Source organism: Bos indicus, chromosome 10 (genome assembly GCF_029378745.1).
Source record: "Bos indicus isolate NIAB-ARS_2022 breed Sahiwal x Tharparkar chromosome 10, NIAB-ARS_B.indTharparkar_mat_pri_1.0, whole genome shotgun sequence".
In the NCBI taxonomy this organism is placed as follows: Eukaryota; Metazoa; Chordata; class Mammalia; order Artiodactyla; family Bovidae; genus Bos; species Bos indicus.
In genome coordinates, this window is record NC_091769.1 from 36994531 (window position 1) to 37014896 (window position 20366).

Genomic DNA, 20366 nt, shown 5'->3' on the forward strand with positions numbered 1-20366 from the left:
TGTTCATGAACATTGACTACCTCTCCATTTATTTAGTTCTTTAATTTTTTTCATCAGCGTGTTTTCATTTTCCCCATATAGATCTTGTATATATTAGATTTATAACTATTCACTTTTGGGGAGTGATAATGTAAATGGTATTGTGTTTTCCACTTGTTCTTTGTTGATACATAGGAAAACTATTGAATTTTGTACTTTACCCTCATAATCTGCAGCTTGTTTATTAGTTCCAGAAGTTTTTTGGGGATTCTTTGACATTTTCTACCTAGATGATCATGTCATTTGTGAACAAAGATAGTTTTATTTCTTTCTCTCAAATCTGTATTATTTTTATTTCCTTTTATTGCATTCACTAGGACTTCCAGTAAGATGCCGAGAAGGATTGATGAGAGCAGACATCTTTTCCTTCTTTCTTATCTTAGTGGGAAAGTTTCTAATTTGAGTTGAGAAAGGTCCCTTTTATTTGCTAGTTCACTGAGAGTTTTTATCATGAATGGGTGGTGGTGTTCAGTCACTAAGTCATGTCCAACCCTTTTCAACTCCATGAACTGCAGCACGCCAGGCTTCCCTGTGCTTCACTATTTGCTGGAGTTTGCTCAGATTCATGTACATTGAGTTGGTGCTGTTATCTAACCATCTCATCCTCTGCTGCCCCCTTCTTTTGCCCAGCATCAGTGGCTTTTCCATCTTCAGCTCTTCACATCAGGTGGCCAAAGTTTTGAAGCTTCATCATCAGTCCTTTCAATGAATATTCAGGGTTGATTTCCTTTAGGATTGACTGGTTTGATCTTGATGTCCAAGGGACTCTGAAGAGTCTTCTCCAGCACCAAAAATAGAAATCATCAATTCTTTGGCACTCAGCCTCCTTTATGGTCCAACTCTCACATCTGTACATGACTACTGGAAAAACTAAAACTTTGATGTTACGGACCTTTGTTGGCAAAGTGATGTCTCTGCTTTTTAGTATGCTGTCTAGGTTTGTCACAGCTTTTCTTCCAACGAGCAAGTTTAATTTCATAGCTGCAGTCACTGTCCACAGTGATTTTGGAGCCCAAAAAAATCTGTCACTGTTTCCACTTTTCCCCATCTATTTACCACAAAGTGATGGGACCGGATGCCATGATCTTAGTTTTTTGAATATTGAGTTTTAAGCCAGCTTTTCACTCTCCTCTTTCACCCTCAGCAAGAGGCTCTTTAGTTCCTCTGATTTCTGCCATTAGAATGGTATCATCTTCTTAACTGAGGTTATTGATATTTCTCCTGGCAGTCTTGATGCCAGTTTGTGATTCATCCAGCCTAGCATTTCACTTGATGTACTGTGCATAAAAATTAAATAAGCAGGGTGATAGTATACAGCCTCGACGTGCTCCTTTCCCAATTTTGAACCAGTCCATTGTATCATGTCTGATTCTAATTGTTTCTTGACCTGCTTACAGGTTTCTCAGGAGGCAGGTAAGGTGGTCTGGTATTCTCATTTCTTTAATTTTCCACAGTTTGTTGTGATCCACACAGTCAAAGGCTTTATTGTAGTCAGTGAAGCAGAAGTACATGTTTTTCCAGAATTCTTTTGATTTTTCTAAGATCTAAAGGATGCTGGCAATTTGATGTCTAGTTCCTCTGCCTTTTCTAAATCTAGCTTCCATCTGGAAGCTTTTGGTTTACGTACTTTTGAAGCCTAGCTTGGAAGGATTTTGAGCATTACCTTGCTACATGCGGTCCTTCCTTGTGGCTCAGATGGTAAAGAATCTGCCTGTAGTGCAGAAGACCTGGGTTCAATCCCTGGGTCGGGAAGATCCCTTGGAGAGGGGAATGGCTACCCACTCCAGTGTTCTTGCCTGGAGAATTCCATGGACAGAGGAGCCTGGTGGGCTATGTAGTCCTTGGGGTCTCAAAGAGTCAGATTAACACTTTTCATACTTTTTGCTAGTATGTGAAATGAGCACAGTTGTATGATAGTTTGAACATTCTTTGGCATTGCCTTTCTTTGGGATTGGAATGAAAACTGACCTTTTCCAGTCCAGTAGCCACTGCTGAATTTTCCAAATTTGCTGACCTATTAAGAGCAGCACTTGGACAGCATCATCTTGTAGGAATTTAAATAACTCAGCTGGAATTCCATTACCTCCACTAGATTTGTTCCTAGTAATACTTCCTAAAGCCCACTTGACTTTACACTCTAGGATGTCTGGCTCTCGGTGCGTGACCACACCATTGTGGTTATCTAGGTCATTAAGACCTTTTTTGTATAGTTCTTATGTATATTCTTGTCACCTCTTCTTAACTTCTGTTAGGTCCTTGCCATTTCTTGCCCATTTCTGGTTTTGATCTTTAGACAAAACCAGAATGATCAAAGATATTTCTGGTTTTGTCTCTTTTTGCTTCTTTATTAGGATTTTCATTTCTCTGCTTACATTGCACATCTGTTCTTAGCATAGCCTGCCAGGCTCCTCTGTCCATGGAATTCTCCAGGCAAGAATACTGGAGTGAGTTTCCATTTCCTCCTCCAGGAGATCTTCCCAATCCAGGGGTTGAACCTGAGTCACCTGTACTGCAGGCAGATTCTTTACCACTGAGCCAACGAAGCCCACATGTGGTCTACTTTATTTATTAGAATTCTTAGCATGTTAATCATAATTTTAAATTCCCGATCAGTTAATTTCAACATTCCAGTTTGATAATTTTGATGGTTGCTCTGTCTTCAAGTTGGGGTTTTTTTTTTGCCTTTTAGTATGTGTTGTAATTTTTTATGGCTAGTTAGACAGGATGTGTTAGGTAAAAGGAAGTGTTTTATATAATAAGCTTTTAATAATGTTGTGTTAAGGCATGGATGTGAGGGAAAGGGAAGTGTTCTAGTTCTGTGATTAGTTCTCAGTTTTTAAATGAGTCTGTGCCTCTGGACTGTGAACTTCACAGGCGCTCCTCATATCCCTTCTTGCCCCCTTAAGTTGGACAGGATTGGCTCTGGTAGGCTGGAGTTGGGTAATTTCCCTTTCCCTAGGTCAGTTAGGTTCTGATAAAACCCCACGAAGTTAGACTCTGGTTAACTCATTTCTCTCTAGAGATTAGGCTTTGTTGTTAAAAGTAACAGAGACCACCCCTCCGAGCCACCTGCACTCCAGGATTTTTCTCATGAGTTGAAATTTACTGTGAGATCTGGTCTAGCTCCTAGAGGAAAACTTACAGAAATGTGGGAGCCCCCCTATAACTGGGCATCCCTGGAGTTTTAAACTCAGGCTGTCTAACACTGAGCGTCCAGCAATTTGTCAGTTACAGTTCAGGTTTTTCTACCCTGGCACTGATTCCCAAGGTGGAGTCTGTTGTCAGTTACTGCTCCATTAAACCACGATCCCCTGTATTTACCTGTCTGTTTCAGCAGTTTGTACTGTCTCTTATGGATTCAAAATAATTATTGATTTTTCAGTCTATTTAACTCTTTCTTTGTTAGGACCTAGTGGCTGTTTCTAATCTCCTTACATTTGCTACTGAAAATTTGCCTTATTTCAATGTTAAAATCCAAGTTTGGCAGAAGTACATCCCAGCCCAATACTTCTACTTTATTTTTCTCAATTCATATTCCACTAATAGCTACTATGGAATCCCCACATTCATGAGCTCCCCTTGACTTGTTTATGGGCAAGTTAGTTCTTTGCTATTTTCTAAGGGTTATTAGCAGGTGGAGTGGATGTTACTCAGGCAGCATACAGGTTTTTCTTTCTTCCTATCGAGAGAAAGTGTTTTTCAGTTTATACTTTTTACTGTGGTGTGTGTATCTATATATATTGCAGTTGCAACTAGTGGATGCCATCTATAATATTTGATTCTCCAGTCTCTTTCTAATCATCTTGATTACCCAATATAAGTTTTAAACATTTCAACACCAATATTTAAAAAAATTTATTTTATTGAAGTACAGTTGGCTTACAGTGTCTTACTAATTTCTGCTGTACAGCAAAGCAGTTCAGTTACAAATATATTCTTTTTCATCGTGTTTTATCACAGGACATTAATACAGTGCTTTATAGCGGTACTGTGAGGTTTATCCATGCTGTATATAATAGTTTGCTTCTGCTAATCTCAAACTGCCAGTCCATCCCTCCAGTATTCCACTGTCCCCTTGGCAACCACAGTCTGTTTTATATGTCTGTGAGTCTGTTTCTGTTTTGTGAATAAGCTGATTTGTGTCATATTTTAGATTCCTTATGTGAACATGAAAGTGAAAGTCACTTAGTCGTGTCCGACTCTTTGCAACCCCATGCACTGCATAGTCCGTGGAATTCTCCAGGCCAGAATACTGGAGTGGGTAGCCTTTCCCTTCTCCAGGGTATCTTCCCAACCCGGGGATCGAACCCAGGTCTCCTGTGTTGCAGGTGGATTCTTTACCAGCTGAGCCACCAGGGAAGCCCAATCATATTTTAGATTCCTTAATGTAAGTGATATCTTATGGTATTTGTCTTTCTCTTTCTGACTTCACTTAGTGTGGTAATCTTTAGGTCCATTCATGTTGTGGTAGATGGCATTATTGTTCTTTTTTTTAATGGCTGAGTAGTATTCCATTTATATATGTACCACATTTTCTTTATCCATTCTTCTGTCATTCAGATGTTTAGATTGTTTCCATATCTTGGCTATTATGAATAGTGCTACTATGATGATCTTAGGGTGCATGTATCTTTCTGGATTATAGTTCTGTATAGATATATACTCAGGAGTGGGATTGCTGGATCTTGTGGAAACTCTATTTTTAGCTTTTTTGAGGAACCTCCATGTTGTTTTTCATGGTGGCTGCACTAATTTACATTCCCACCAATAGCATAGGAGGGTTCTCTTTTCTCCCACATTGTTTCCAGCATTTGTTGTTTGTAGACCTTTTATTGATGGCTGTTCTGACCAGTGTAAGGTGGTATCTCACTGTGGTTTTGATTTGCATTTCTCTAATAATTAGTGATGCTGAGTATCTTTTCATGTCCCTCTTGGCCATCTGTATGTTGTCTTTGGAGAAATGTCTGTTTAGATCTACTGCCTGTCTTTTGATTGGGTTGCTTGTTTTTGTTACTGAGTTGTATGAGCTGTTTGTATGTTTTGGAAATTAAGCCCTTTTTGGTCACATCATTTGCAAATATTTTCTGTATTTGTCTTTTCATTTTATTTATAGTTTGCTTTGCTGTACAAAAGCTTATAAGTTTGATTAGGTCCTATTTGTTTATTTTTGCTTTTATTTCTATTGCTTTAGACTGACATAATAAAACACTGATAGGATTTATGTCAGAGAATGTAATGCCTATGTTCTCTTCTAGGAGTTTTATGGCAGCACCACTATTTTCACCCTCATAATCCAAAAACAGTTTAATCTATCCTTGAGTGATAGAGAATTTACTTTTAAAATTACTTTGGAGGCCGAGGTGAGAAGGAGTTTGTTAGCTGAAGGAATCGTGTATTTCTTCAGACAGTAGTTTTTGGTGTCACGTGTTGTTCAGTTGCTCTTTTGTGTCCAACTCTTTGCGACCCTATGGACTGCAGCATGCCAGGCTTGCCTGTACTTCGTCTCTTGGAGTTTGCTCAAACTCATGTCCACTGAGTCAGTGATGCCATCTAATCACCTCATCCTCTGTCATCCTGTTTTCCTCTTGCCTTCAACCTTTCCCAGCATTAGGATCTTTTTCCAGTGAGTCAGTTCTTCATATCAGGTGAACAAAATATTGGAGCTTCAGCTTTCAGTATCAGTTCTTCCAATGAATATTCAGGATTGATTTCCTTTAGGATTGACTGGTTTGATCTCCTTGCTATTTAAGGGACCCTAAAGAGTCTTCTCCAGCACCACAGTTTGAAGGTATCAGTTCAAACTGATACTTGAAGGTATCAGTTCTTTGGTGTTCAGCCTTTTTTATTGTCCAGCTCTCACATCTGTACATGACTACTAGAAAAACCATAGCTTTGACTATGTGGACCTTTGTAGGCAAAGTAGTGTCTCTGCTTTTTAATACACTGTCTAGGTTGGTCATAGCTTTTCTTCCAAGGAGCAAGCGTCTTTTAAGTTCATGGCTGCAGTCACCATCAGCAATGATTTTGGAGCCCAAGAAAATAAATCTGTCAATGTTTCCCTATCTAAATCTTAAGATTCTGATCTTAAGAGTTAAGAAAATGGTTCCGATTTATGAATGCATAAATATCTGTTACTGAAGAGGAAAAAAACCAACTTGATGTGCATGCTCCAAGAAATAGTATTATCGTCTATCTGAAAATGGTTTTTAGCTATATGCAGACTTTGTCTTTAGATGCTTGGTTTGGGAGCTGAGATTATTTTGAGGCAGGGCTTGTGGTGAGAACTCTTAGGATTTACTCTCTCAGTGACTTTAATATATAACATATAGCAGTGTTAATTATATCAATCATGTTGTGCATTATAAACCTAGTACTTATTTTATATCGGAAGTTTATGCCTTTCCACCACCATCATCCAGTTTCCATTCCCCTGCCCCCAGTAACCACAAATCTGATCTCTCTTTCTGAGTGTATATTGAAGTATAATCGACCTACAGTACTGTTCATTCTGGTGTGTAGCATAGGGTGATTTGGTATTTGTGTACATTACAAAGTGATCACCATGATAAATCTGTTATCATTTGTCATAATGTAATTTTACATTTTGTATATATTGCATTAATCGTGTATTAATATATATTACATTATTATTGGCAGTATTTCCTGCACTGTACGTTTTATTCCTGTGATTCATTTACTTTGTGACTAGAAGTTTGTACCTCTTAATTTTCCTCACCTATTTCATTTATTACCTTTACTTCTCCTCTGGTAGCCATCTAGTTCTCTAGATCTATGACTCTTGTTTCCATTTTGTTATTTTTGTTCATTTCTTTTTTTTTAAGATTCTACATGTAAGTGAAATCATAAAATATTTGTCTTTTTATGTCTTGACTTCTTTCACTTAACACAGTATCCTCTAAGTCCATCCATGTTGTTGCAAATGGCAAAATTTCATTCTTTTTTTTTTGTGGCTAATATTCATCTATCATCTTTTTTATCCATTCACCTATTGATGGACACTTAGATTGTTTCCATATCTTAGTTATTGTGAATAATGCTGCTGTGAACATAGATGTGCATATGTCTTTTTGAATTAGTGTTTTTAGTTTCTTTGAAAAAGTACCCAGAAGTGGAATTGCTTGGCAGTTTCTATGGCAGTTTTATTTTTAATTTCATGAAGAACCTCGATACTGTTTTCCATAGTGGCTGCACCAGCTTACATACCTACCAACAATGCCTGAGGGTTCCTTTTTCTCCACTTTCTCTCCAGCACTGATTATCTGTTGTCTTTTTGATAATACCATTTTGACAGGTGAGGTGATAGCTCATTGTCTCTCTCTTTAGTCGCTAACTCGTGTCTGACTCTTGCAACCCCATGGACTGTAGCCTGCCAGGCTCCTCTGTCCTTGGGATTCTCCAGGCAAGAATACTGGAGTGGGTTGCCATTGTCTTCTTTTGGGGATCTTCCCAACCTGGGAATTGAACCTGGGTCTCCTAAATTGCAGGCAGATTCTTTACCACCTGAGCTTTGAGGGAAGCTCTTAGCTCGTTGTGGTTTTATTTGTTTATGGTCGCACTGGGTCTTTGTTGCTGTACGTGGGCTTTCTCTAGATGCAGTGAGTGGGGGTTACTTGTTGGTTGTGGTGCACAGGCTTTTCATTGCTATGCCTTGTTGCAGAGCTCGAGCCCTAGGGCCCGTGGGCCTTCAGTAGTTGTCTCACGCAAACTCAGTAGTTGTGGCACATGGGTTTAGCTGTTCAGCGGCATGTGGACTCTTCTGGGAACAGGGATTGAACCTGTGTCCCCTGCATTGGCAAGTAGATTCTTAACCACTGGACCAACAGAGACGTCCTCATTAGGGTTTTGATTTGCATTTCCCTGATGATGAGTGATGTTGAGCATCTTTTCATGTACCTGTTGCCCATTTGTGTGTCTTTCTGGAGAAATGTCTGTTTAGGTTCTCTGTCCATTTCATGATAAGATTGTTTTTTTGGTGTTGAGTTAAATGGATTTGTATATATTTTGTATATTAACACTTTGTTAGATAATTGTTTGCATATATCTTCATTCAGTAAGCAGTCTTTTCTTTTGTTGGTGTTTTCCTTCCTTGTGCACAAGCTTTTTAGTTTGGTTATTCCCATTTGTCTGTTTTTGTTTTCCTTGCCTTAGGAGACATATTCAAAATATTGCTAAGACTGATAAAAGCATTGTTAATACTACTTACATTTTCTTCTAGGAGTTTTATGATGTCAAGTCTTACTTTTAAATCGTCAATCCACTTTGAGTTTATTTTTGTGTATCATGTGAAAAAGTCCAGTTTGATTTTTTTTGCATGTAATTGTCCAGTTTTCCCAACACTATTTATTGAGAAGGCTGTCTTTTTCTCATTGTATATTCTTATCTCCTATGTTGTAGATTAAATGCCCATGTAAGCGTGGGTTCATTTCTGGGCTATTCTGTTTCATCCTTCTCTGTCTACTTTTGTGCAAGTATTATATTATTTTGGTGACTATAGCTTTGTAGTCTGTTTGAAATCAGGGAGCATGGTACCTCTAGTTTGTTCTTCTTTCTCAGTATTGTTTTGGGTAGTTAAGTTAGGCTGTTTTGGATTTTCATACAAATTTAGAGTAGTTTGTTTTGGTTCTGTAAAAAATGCCATTGGTATTTTGGTAGGGATTGCAGTTAATCTATAGATTATCTTGAGTAGTATAGTCATTTTAACAATATTAATTCTTCCAGTCTGAGCAAAGTATATATTTTCATCTCTTGTTGTCTCAGTTCTTTTTCATCATTGTCTTACAGTTTTCTGAGTAGAGATCTTTTTCTTCCTAGATTTATTCCTGGGTATCTTATTTCTTTTTGATGCAGTTGTAAATGAGATTGATTCCTTAGTTTCTCTTTCTGATAGCTTGTTGTTAGTGTATAGAAGTGCAACAGATTTCTGTGTTTTAATTTTGTATCCTGCAGCTTAACAGAATCATTCATTTGTTCTAATAGTGTTATGGTGGTGTCTTTTGGATTTTCTGTATATAGCAGTAGTATGTCACCTGCAAACAGTGAGTTTTACTTCCTACCCAGTTTGGATTCCCTTCTTTTTTTCCTTCTTTTATTCAGTTAATATTGGAAGTCCTAGCCAAAGGAATCAGATGAAAAAGTGGTGAGAGTGGGCATCTTGTCTTGTTCCTAATCTTAGAGGCAGTGCTTTCAGCTTTTTACCATTGAGGATGGTGTGTTTGTCATAATCAGCTTTATTATGTTGAGTTATGTTCCTTCTGTACCTATTTCGTTGATAGGTTTTATGATAAGTGGAATTTGAATTTCGTCATAAGCTTTTTCTGCATTGATTGAGATGATGTGATTTTTATTCTTCAGTTTGGTAACATGGTATTGCCAGATTGATTTGTAGATATTGAACCATCTTTGCATCTCTGGGATAAAATCCCATTTTATCAAGGCTTATGATACTTTTAATGTATTGCTGAATATGTTTTGCTTGTATTTTGTTGAGGATTTTTTCATTTATGTTCATAAGTGATACTGGTCTGTAGTTGTTTTTTTTTTTTTTTTTACAGTCCAGGTCTTTATCTTTACACCCATCAGGCCATGAATTGATAAGGAATGGGCTCCATCACTTCGAATTCCTTTTCATTGGTCCTCACGAAGTATGCTTCTCTGGGTGGAGCAGGCTGGCGCTTCAGCTGAACCCAAGTCTCTTTCTCTTTGGCTTCCTTCTTTTTCTGATCATTTTCCTTCACATGTTTCAGGAAACTATCTTGGCTCTTAGAGTGCTTAATATGCTCGATATGCACGTTAATTCTCTTGGCAAGAATCTTGCCCTTAACTTGTTTGTTTACAATGATGCCGACAGCATGCTGGGTAAGATTGTAGACTCTCACAGTTTTGCCATGGTAACATTTGTGGGGCATTCCATTTTGAACAGTACCCATTCCCTTGATATCTACAATATCACCCTCCTTGTAGATTCTCATGTATGTGGCCAAAGGAACAATTCCATGTTTTCTAAAAGACCTAGAGGACATATTGCAGGTGCCCCTCCTTGTTCCCTTTGTGTCGGTCATTTTGGCGAATTACTGGAAGATGGCGGTTCTGGCTGAAAAGTGGTCTTTGTTTTTTCTTTTTTGGAGGTGGTGATGTCTTTGATTTTGGTATCAGGGTAATGCTGATGTAGTAGAAGTTCAGATGCATTCTTTTCTCATAGATGTTTTGGAATGTTTTGAGAGAAATAGTTGTTAATTGTCTAAATATTTGGTAGTATTCACCTGTGAAGCCATCTGGTCATGGACTTTAATTTCTTGGGAGTCTTCTAAATTACTGATTCAGTTTTATCATTGGTACAGTAAGTCCCCTACATACAAACCAGTAAGTTGTAAACTTTCAAAGATGCAAATGTGTATTCTCTCAGTATCTGATGTGAATGAAGTTGCAGCTTACCCTCCATCTTCTGTTGCTGAAAACCTTTCAGCTCTACCATCCTACACCTCTTTCCCTCCTCTAGTCAGTAACTCTTCTTGCCTGTTCACTCGATGTCAGCCCCTGTATGCCAGCTGTTTTACTGTTCAGTTCAGTTCAGCTGCTCAGTCGTGCCCGACTCTGCAACCCCATGAATTGCAGCACGCCAGGCCTCCCTGTCCATCACCAACTCCCAGAGTTCACCCAAACTCATGTCCATCGAGTCGTTGATGCCATCCAGCCATCATCTGGATGGTGATGCCATCTATCTCATCCTCTGTCGTCCCCTTCTCCTCCTGCCCCCAATCCCTCCCAGCATCAGAGTCTTTTCCAGTGAGTCAGCTCTCCGCATGAGGTAGCCAAAGTACTGGAGTTTCAGCTTTAGCATCATTCCTTCCAAAGAAATCCCAGGACTGATCTCCTTTAGAATGGACTGGTTGGATCTCCTTGCAGTCCAAGGGACTCTCAAGAGTCTTCTCCAACACCACAGTTCAAAAGCATCAATTCTTCGGCACTCAGCTTTCTTCACAGTCCAACTTTCACAACCATACATGACCACAGGAAAAACCATAGCCTTGACTAGACGGACCTTTGTTGGCAAAGTAATGTCTCTGCTTTTGAATATGCTATCTAGGTTGGTCATAACTTTTCTTCCATGGAGTAAGCGTCTTTTAATTTCATGGCTGTAGTCACCATCTGCAGTGATTTGGGAACCCCAAAAAATAAAGTCTGACATTGCTTCCACTCTTTCCCCATCTATTTCCCATGAAGTGATGGGACCAGATGCCATAATCTTCGTTTTCTGAATGTTGAGCTTTAAGCCAACTTTTCACTCTCCTCTTTGACTTGCATCAAGAGGCTTTTTAGTTCTTCTTCACTTTCTGCCATAAGGGTGGTGTCATCTGCATATCTGAGGTTATTGGTATTTCTCCCAGCAATCTTGATTCCAGCTGTGCTTCCTCCAGCCCAGCATTTCCCGTGATGTACTCTGCATATATAAGTTAAATAAGCAGGGTGACAATATATAGCTTTGACATACTCCTTTTCCTATTTGGAACCAGTCTGTTGTTCCATGTCCAGTTCTAACTGTTGCTTCCTGACCTGCATATAGGTTTCTCAAGAGGCAGGTGAGGTGGTCTGGTATTCCCATCTCTTTCAGAATTTCCCACAGTTTATTGTGATCCACACAGTCAAAAGCTTTGGCATAGTCAATAAAGCAGAAATAGATGTTAATTTCTGGAACTCTCTTGCTTTTTCCACGATCCAGCGGATGTTGGCAATTTGGTCTCTGGTTCCTCTGCTTTTTCTAAAACCAGCTTGAACATCTGGAAGTTCACGGTTCACGTATTGCTGAAGCCTGGCTTGGAGAATTTTGAGCACCACTCTGCTAGCGTGTGAGATGAGTACAATTGTGCGGTAGTTTAAACATTCTTTGGCATTGCCTTTCTTTGGGATTGGAATGAAAACTGACCTTTTCCAGTCCTGTGGCCACTGCTGAGTTTCCCAAATTTGCTGGCATATTGAGTGCAGCACTTTCACAGCATCATCTTCCAGGATTTGAAATAGCTCAACTGGAATTCCATCACCTCCACTAGCTTTGTCTGTAGTGATGCTTTCTAAGACCCACTTGACTTCAGGTTCCAGGATGTCTGGCTCTAGGTGAGTGATCACACCATTGTGATTATCTTGGTCGTGAAGCTCTTTTTTGTACAGTTTTTCTGTGTATTCTTGCCACCTCTTCTTAATATCTTCTGCTTCTGTTAGGTCCATACCATTTCTGTCCTTTATCGACCCCATCTTTGCATGAAATGTTCCCTTGGTATCTCTGATTTTCTTGAAGAGATCTCTCGTGTTTCCCATTCTGTTGTTTTCCTCTATTTCTTTGCATTGATCGCTGAGGAAGGCTTTCGTATCTCTTCTTGCTGTTCTTTGGAACTCTGCATTCAGATGCTTATATCTTACCTTTTCGCTTCTCTTCTTTTCACAGCTATTTGTAAGGCCTCCCCAGACAGCCATTTTGCTTTTTTGCATTTCTTTTCCATGGAGATGATCTTGATCTCTGTCTCCTGTACAATGTCACAAACCTCCGTCCATAGTTCATCAGGCACTCTATCAGATCTAGTCCCTTAAATCTGTAGTGTAACATTCAGAGTGTTTTACTTTTTTGTTTTTTAATGTATTCGGTCCAGTTCAGTCGCTCAGTTGTGTCCGACTCTTTGCGACCCCATGGACTGTATAGCTGTGCCAGGCTTCCCTGTCCATCACCAGCTCCCGAAGCTGGCTTAAACTCATGTCCATAGAGTCAGTGATGCCATCCAACCATCTCATCCTTTGTCATCCCCTTCTCCTCCTGCCCTCAATCTTTCCCAGCATCAGGGTCTTTTCATATGAGTGGCATCAGGTGGCCAAAGTATTGGAGCTTCAGCTTCAGCATCAGTCCTTCCAGTGAATATTCAGGACTGATTTCCTTTAGGATTAACTGGTTTGATTGCAGTTAAAGGGACTCTCGAGTCTTCTCCAACACCACAGTTCAAAAGCATCAGATCTTCAGTCTTCATCTTTCTTTATAGTCCAGCTCTCACATCCATACATGACTACTGGGAAAACCATAGTTTTGATTAGACGGATCTTTGTTGGCAAAGGAACGTCTCTGATTTTTAATATGCTCTCTAGGTTTGTCATTGCTTTTTTTCCAAGGAGCAAGCATCTTTTGACTTCATGGCTGCAGTCACCATCTACAGTGATTTTGGAGCTCAAGAGAATAAAGTCTGTCACTGTTTCCATTGTTTCCCCATCTGTTTGCCGTAAAGTGATGGGACATGCAAAGTATTATAAACCTATTACAGTACAGTACTATACAGCCACTTGTGTTAGTTGGATACCTAGGCTAGTTTTGTTGAATGAATTGGACTTAAGAACATGCTCTTAGAACAGAACTGGTTTGTATATAGGGGACTTACTGTAATTGGTCTCTGTTTATATTTTGTATTTCTTCCTGATTCAGTCTTGGGAGGTTATACTAGGTGATTATTTCTAGGAGATTATCGAATTCTCCTACGTTGCCCATTTTATTGCCGTATAATTGTTATGTAATTTCTTTATGGTCCTTTATATTTCTCTGGTGTCAGGTATTGCGTCTCTTTAATTTTTTTTTTTTTTGGATCCTCTCTTTTTGTTGATGAGTCTGGCTAAGGGTTTGTTGATTTGGTTTATCTTTTCAAAGAATCAGCTCTTCGTTTTCATCCTTATTTTGTTTTCAAAAAGGAAATTGCATATTTCATGTACGTTGTTTATTGTACAATGTACGGAAATATAGCTGGCCCTTTATATTGATTTTGTATCCTGTATCCTTGCTTAATTTGTTAACTGTTTCTCTTTGTGTGTGTTTGTATGTGTGTGTATTATTTAGAATTTTCTGCATATAAGATCATGTCATCTTCAATAGAGATACCTTTACTTTTTCTTTCCCAGTTTGAATTGATATTTTTTTCTTACCTAATTGTTTTAGTTACAACTTGCAGTACAGTGTTAAATATACATGGTGAAAGTGGGAGCATTTAAGTTTTAATTTGCACTTTTTCAAGTGCATTTTCATAATTTCCTCAGGATGTATGGGATGTAGAATTTTAGAATGTTTAAATAAAATCACTTCGGAGGAAGGTAGTAATCTCCTTTACCGCTCAACAATTTCCTTCTTATGTGTTGAATAATAGCTTTATTAGTATTTTTAATAGCTTTCTTATGCCTTCATACTTTATAAGTATTTCACAATGATGAGCCTCTGTATTGGTGTGGTTCTTCTCATCATTGTGAGAAAACATTTTTTTCAAAACAAGAAATTCATGTTCTTTGGTCTTAGAAACATTGAAGTATATTTCTCTGAAAACGTTTTCACTTTCATGTTTTTCCTTTTTTAAAAAAAAACCTTGATAGTTGACATATTATCTTATATAATCAGTCTTTTATCTTTTTGCTCTGTGTTATATGAGATTTCCTTGATTTAGCTTGTAACTTACTGATGTTTTTATTGTAGATATCATATTTCAGTTTCCAGGACCTCTTTTGTTTTCCACTCTACATTCCCTTTTCCAGTGGTTTTCTTTTTCCTGTTATTCTAATTACCAGTTTCATGGGAGGCATTATCTTATGGGTTTATCTAATGTGCACCTTTATATGTCTTAGTATCTATTAAGTTAAATGACATAATATTGTCTATTTGTCTGTCTTGTGCATTTGATTTATGAGCTCCTTGAATGTGTGGACTGTGCTTTATTTATTTTGGTAAATCCCTGTGCCCCACAAAATGCATCTGGCACATGATAGGAGCTCAGTAAGTGTTGCCTGAATGAGTTTATCCATAGCACTAAAAAGCTTTTTTAGTGTGTTTCAGAATGGCTGGTATACATCATATTTATTTGTTAGATTGATTGTATATGCCAACAAAAAAGTAATTCTTTAGATAATTGATGTGTACAAATCAGTTGTTTTGCTGTAGTGTTGATTAGATAATCTTGTAGCAAATTTTTTTGTATAGTACCTTCTTAGAAGTATGAAACTTCAGGATTGTGTACAAAATCCTTCTGCCAAAGAAAAAATTCATGCTTTAGGTATAAAGGTTTTATTGGAAGATAAGGAGAGATTCTTCCTGACAACTTCTGTAATTTACCAGATTTAATATCCTGGGAAGATGTGAAAGCAGTTATTTTGGTAGCAGCCAAGATTTAGCTTCACAAGGTTCTTAGTTACTGCAAACATAATTGAAGTCATATGGCTAAATGAAAAAAGATAGAGATTATTTACTGCATGTTGGAAGTTCATTCTGTGAAATAGGAAGATAATGAAAGAACTGTCATTAAGTGTGAATCCTAAATTACTTGATAGTGAATGACATTTATATATGTAAATATACATAAAAACTGAGATTAATAGGGAAAGGGCAAAAGAGACATCATGGTTTGCCTAACCTTTAAAAACAGGTAAAGTAGGGAATTCCCTGGCAGTTGAGTGGTTAGGACTCGGTGCTTCCATCTCTGAGGGCCTGGGTTCAATCCCTGGTTGGGGAACTAAGATCCACAAGCTGTGCAGTGTGGTCAAAAAATAAAAAAATAGGTAAATGGGATTGTGGTGATGGCAAAACTATAAATTTAGTAAAAATAAGTGAGTTGTCACATAAAATGGGTGGGATTTATGTTATGTAACTTACATAATAAAGCCATTAAAAAAAAAACAGATAAAGAAATAGCTGTTTTTTCCAGTTAAGTGAAAATTTTGAAAAGGGGAAGCTATTTTAGCTTTTACATTTAAATCTAGCCTATCTTGGCTTTTTGTGTATGGCATGAAGTTGGGGGTCAAGGCTCATATTTTTCCATGCAGATACCTGTGTGTTCTAACATATTGAAAATATTCCCATTAAAATGCACTGGTGCCTTGGAAAATGAGGTGACTATATATATGAGTGAGTCTATTTTTGGACTATTTTTATTCCATTTTTTGGTCTGTTCTTTTGCCAGTAGTACACAGTCTTGATGACACTGTAATAAATGTTTGGTAGTGTAAACTTCAAAACTACCATAGTATGTAGAAATACAGTTGATTTTTGTGCCTTGGTCTTATATTTGATGACCTTGCTGAATTCACTTATTGTTTTGTAGTGTTTAGGATTTTCTGCATACACAATTATGATGTCTGTGAAATGGTGTCTGTGAACAAAGTTAGTTTTACTTCTTCCTTTACAGTCTTTATTATTATTCTCTTTCTTTATTACTTTACTGCACAGTTTAACTTCCAGTACTCTATTGAAACTGAATTTTGAGAATGGTCATTCATGTCTCCTAATTTTAAAGAATATCATTCAGTATTTTTTAATTGGCTGTTATCCTGCTGGCTTTAGCTGTTTTTGTAATGCTTTGTATCACATTGAGAAGTTTCCTTCCAGTCCTAATTTCTTAAGTGTTGTTAAGAATAAATGTTGAATGTTTATCAAATGACTTTCTTGTATCCATTGAGATTTTGTTTTTCTCCCTGTTTTTTGTTAATATGGATAGTTACTATTATTATTTTTTAATGGTGGGGTAGGGACTGTGTGGGAATGCGGACTAGAAGTGTTCTAACATCTTTGCATTCCTGGGATAAATACTACTTGGTTTAAAGAACATTGTTTTTAATATTGGATTCAATTTACTGATACTTCACTAAGGATTTCCCTCTGAATTCATGAAGGATATTTTTATTTCTGATACTTAGGGTTCAGGAATTTGTTTTCTTCAAAATTGTAAAGTGTTGAATTCTCGGGTATTTTCTGAGTTTGTGCAAGATTGGAATTTTTTTCAGTATGTGTTTGCTAGACTTGAGTGAAGCCAAGGAGTTTTTCTTTGTTGGCAGGTTTCAACTCATAAATGCAATTTCTCTGTTCTCTATTTCATTGAACTTTTTCCTCTTAGCACTTGTCCCTTCTTTGTGCTTGCTTTTGTTTTTATTTATTTATTTGACTGCTCTGGGCCTTAGTTGTGGCATGCAGGATATAGTTCCCTGAGCAGGGATTGAACCAAGCCCCCCTGCATTGCAAGTCTGGAGTCTTAGCCACTGGACCACCAGGGAGTTCCCTTGCTTTTGTTTTAATTTGCCTACTTCAGTTTAGTGGTTGGCAGACTTAAGACCTGTGGACGACACCTAGCCTGCCATTTTTTTTGTGGTGGTGTTATGGCCTGCAAACTAAAAATATGGTTATTATATTTTTTAATGATTGTGAGGGAAAAACAAGAGTATTATTTGTCATGTGAAAATTCTGTAAAGTTCAAATTTCGATGTCCATTTGTTGGGACACAACTATGTTCACTTCTTTATGTATTGTTTTGTGGCTTCTTTTATGCTATGACGGTAGAGTTGAGTAAAGGTTATACAGACTTTAGAGACTAAAATTTTTACGTCTAGCCCTTTGTAAACAGTTTATCAATCCCCAAGATACTGATTTTTTGAAAAATTTGTGCACAACATTTCGTTTTGGTATTTTCTGTCATCTATTCTTTGATTATCTTCCCCTGCTTTCATTTGGATTGAATTTAAAAAATTCCATCCATGTGGCCTGTTGGTTTTTTTTAGCTACGCCTCTGTGTTTTTTTTTTTTAGTGTTTATATTAGTCTGCTTAGGTTGACGTAATACCATAGACTGAGTGACTTAAACAATGAAAATTTATTTTCTCACGTTTCTGGAGTCTAGAAAGTCCAAGTAATGGTTTTGATAAGGTTCAGTTTTGTTGGGAGCTCTTATCCTGACCTGTAGACAGCTGCTTTCTAGCTTTGTCCTCATATAGAAGAGAGGTGACCTTTATGACCTCACTTAACCTTAATGACTTCCTCAGACCCTATCTCTGTGTATAGTCACTTGGGGGTTAGGGCTTCAGTTTATGAATTTGGGAGGGGACACAGTGCATTCTGTAGCAGTGGTTATGGAGATAAGTATGTACATTCTTAATTTATCAAGTAGAATCAGATTAATATAACAGTTCATGACCAGCTAATGTCCTTGTTGTTCATGTCCTTAGATATATGTTATAAACCACCCCCAATAGTTAACTGTATTTGCTTTAAACAGTAGTCATTTAAATAAATGTAGGAAAAATAGTCTTATATTTAGTGACATGTTTATTTTTTCTGGATCTTTTCATTCATTCCTGGATTCATTTTCATACTAGTTCATTTCCTATCAGTCTGAAGAACTTCCTTTAGTATTTTTTTTAAACTTAGTTTTTAAAAAAAGATGTAATTCACTGCTATATAATTCACCCTTTAAAAGTGTTAAGTTCAGTGACTTTTATATATTTGCAAAATTATATAGCCATGACTAGAGTCATTTTAAGAACATTCATCACCGCAAAGAAAGAAACCCTGTGTCCTTGACTGATCACTCTCCATTTTCCTTCAGCTGCTGTTCCACCCACCCAACCATATGCAGCCACCAGTCTCTCTTTTAAAAGTCTCTGGATTTGCCCATTCCGGATATTACATATAAATGGGATCATGTAATATGTGGTCTGTTGTGCCTTACTTAGCATAAGGTTTTCAAGGTTCATGTTGTAGTGTGTATCTGTACTTAATTTCTTTTATTACTGAATTATATTGTTATGTGGATATACTACTTTTTTATTTATCCATTTATTAGTTGACAGACATTAGGTTGTTTCTTTTTGACTATTATGAATAACGTTGCCATGAACATTTGTGAAGTGTTGGTGTTGAATAAGTTTTGATTGTTGATAAGCCCATTCTTCCCTCACTAAATTGTCTTGGCATCCATGATTTGAATTCAGTTGAAAATCAATTGAGGGACTTCCTGGTGGTCTAGTGGTTAAAATTCCTCACTCTCAATGAAGGGGGCACTGGTTCGATCCCTGGTGTGAGAACTAAAATCCTACATGACGCATGGTGTGGCCCTTAAAAAAGAAAAGAAAAAACCAGTTGTTACAAATGTGGGCATTTATTACTGGACTCTAAATTCTGTTTAGGTGATTGGTATGTTTAGCTTTATGCTGAGTACGGTAGCTTTATATAAGTTTTGAAATTGGGAAGTATGTGTCCCCATTTGTTTCTGTTTTTTAAGATACTTTGAGTTATTTTGTGGTTCCTTGCATTTCCATGTGAATTATATAAGATCAGCTTGTCTATTTTACAAAAATCCCAGGTGGGGCGTTGATAGGGATTGTGTTGAATCTGCATTTCAGTTTTGGGGAGTATTGCTGCCTCACCAGTACTAAGTTGTCTAAGTACGTAACTGTGGAGTATTTATCCTTTTTTTAAAGGCTGGCTATAATTCTATTTTTTTTCCCCAACAGTTTTGTAGTTTTCTGTGTATGAGTCTTACAGTGTTTTGGTTCAGTTTATTAAGTAGTTTATTCTTGCTGCTGCTGCTGCTGCTTCTGCTAAGTCGCTTCAATTGTGTCCAACTCTGTGCGACCCCATTGACTGCAGTCCACCAGGCTCCCGCATCCCTGGGATTCTCCAGGCAAGAACACTGGAGTGGGTTGCCATTTCCTTTTCCAATGCATGAAAGTGAAAAGTGAAAGTCAAGTCGCTCAGTTGTATCCTACTCCTAGCAACCCCATGGACCGCAGCCCACCAGGCTCCTCCGTCCATGGGATTTTCCAGGCAAGAGTACTGGAGTGGGGTGCCATCGGCTCTATTGTAAATAGGGTTGTCTTCTCAATTTCATTTTTGATGTTTATTCCTAGTGTGTAGAAATACAATTATTTTGGTATGTGTTGATCTTGGATCCTTCGATCTTGTCAAACTCATTTATTCCCTTTGTGTGTGTGTGTGTGTGTGTGTATTTCTTAGGATTTTCTGCTTTATATCCACAGAGTTTAGTATCTGTGGGGAGTTCTGGAACCAGTCTCCCTCAGATACTGGAGGTGACTGTATACAAGATGATGTCATCCACAAATAGAGGTTTTTTTTTTTTTTTTAACTTCTTTTTCAATTTGGATCTCTTTTGTTTCTTTTTCTTGACTGATCACCCTGGCAGAACCTCTAGTATGGTGGTGGTGCTTTAGTTGCTATGTCCTACTCTTGAGACCCTGTGGACTGTAACTCACCAGGCTGTAACTCACTCCTCTGTCCATGGTATTTCCCAGACAAGAATACTGGAGTGGGTTGCCATTTTCTTTTCCAGGGGATCTTTCGGACCCTGGATCTTTCGGATTGAAACCAGGTCTCCTGCGTTGCAGGTGGATTCTTTACCACTGAGCCACCAGGGAAGCCTGAACCTCTAGTATAAAATTACATAAATAGAAGTGGTGAAAACTAATATCCTTGTGTTGTTTTGGTCTAAGGAGGTAGTATTTTTTGTGACGTGTGAATTCTTT

At 37.8% G+C, this 20366-nt stretch overlaps 2 protein-coding genes across 26 annotated transcripts in view; one reads left to right on the forward strand and one right to left on the reverse strand.

Annotated features, from left to right (window-relative positions):
* Positions 1 to 20366, forward strand: part of MGA (MAX dimerization protein MGA) — a 148964-nt gene that overhangs the window by 60321 nt on the left and 68277 nt on the right. The window lies entirely within an intron of this gene.
* Positions 9625 to 10121, reverse strand: LOC109564976 (large ribosomal subunit protein eL21-like). Its single transcript, XM_070797329.1, has one exon. The coding sequence runs from the start codon at positions 10116 to 10118 to the stop codon at positions 9636 to 9638; it is 483 nt and encodes a 160-aa protein (XP_070653430.1). The 5' UTR covers positions 10119 to 10121; the 3' UTR covers positions 9625 to 9635.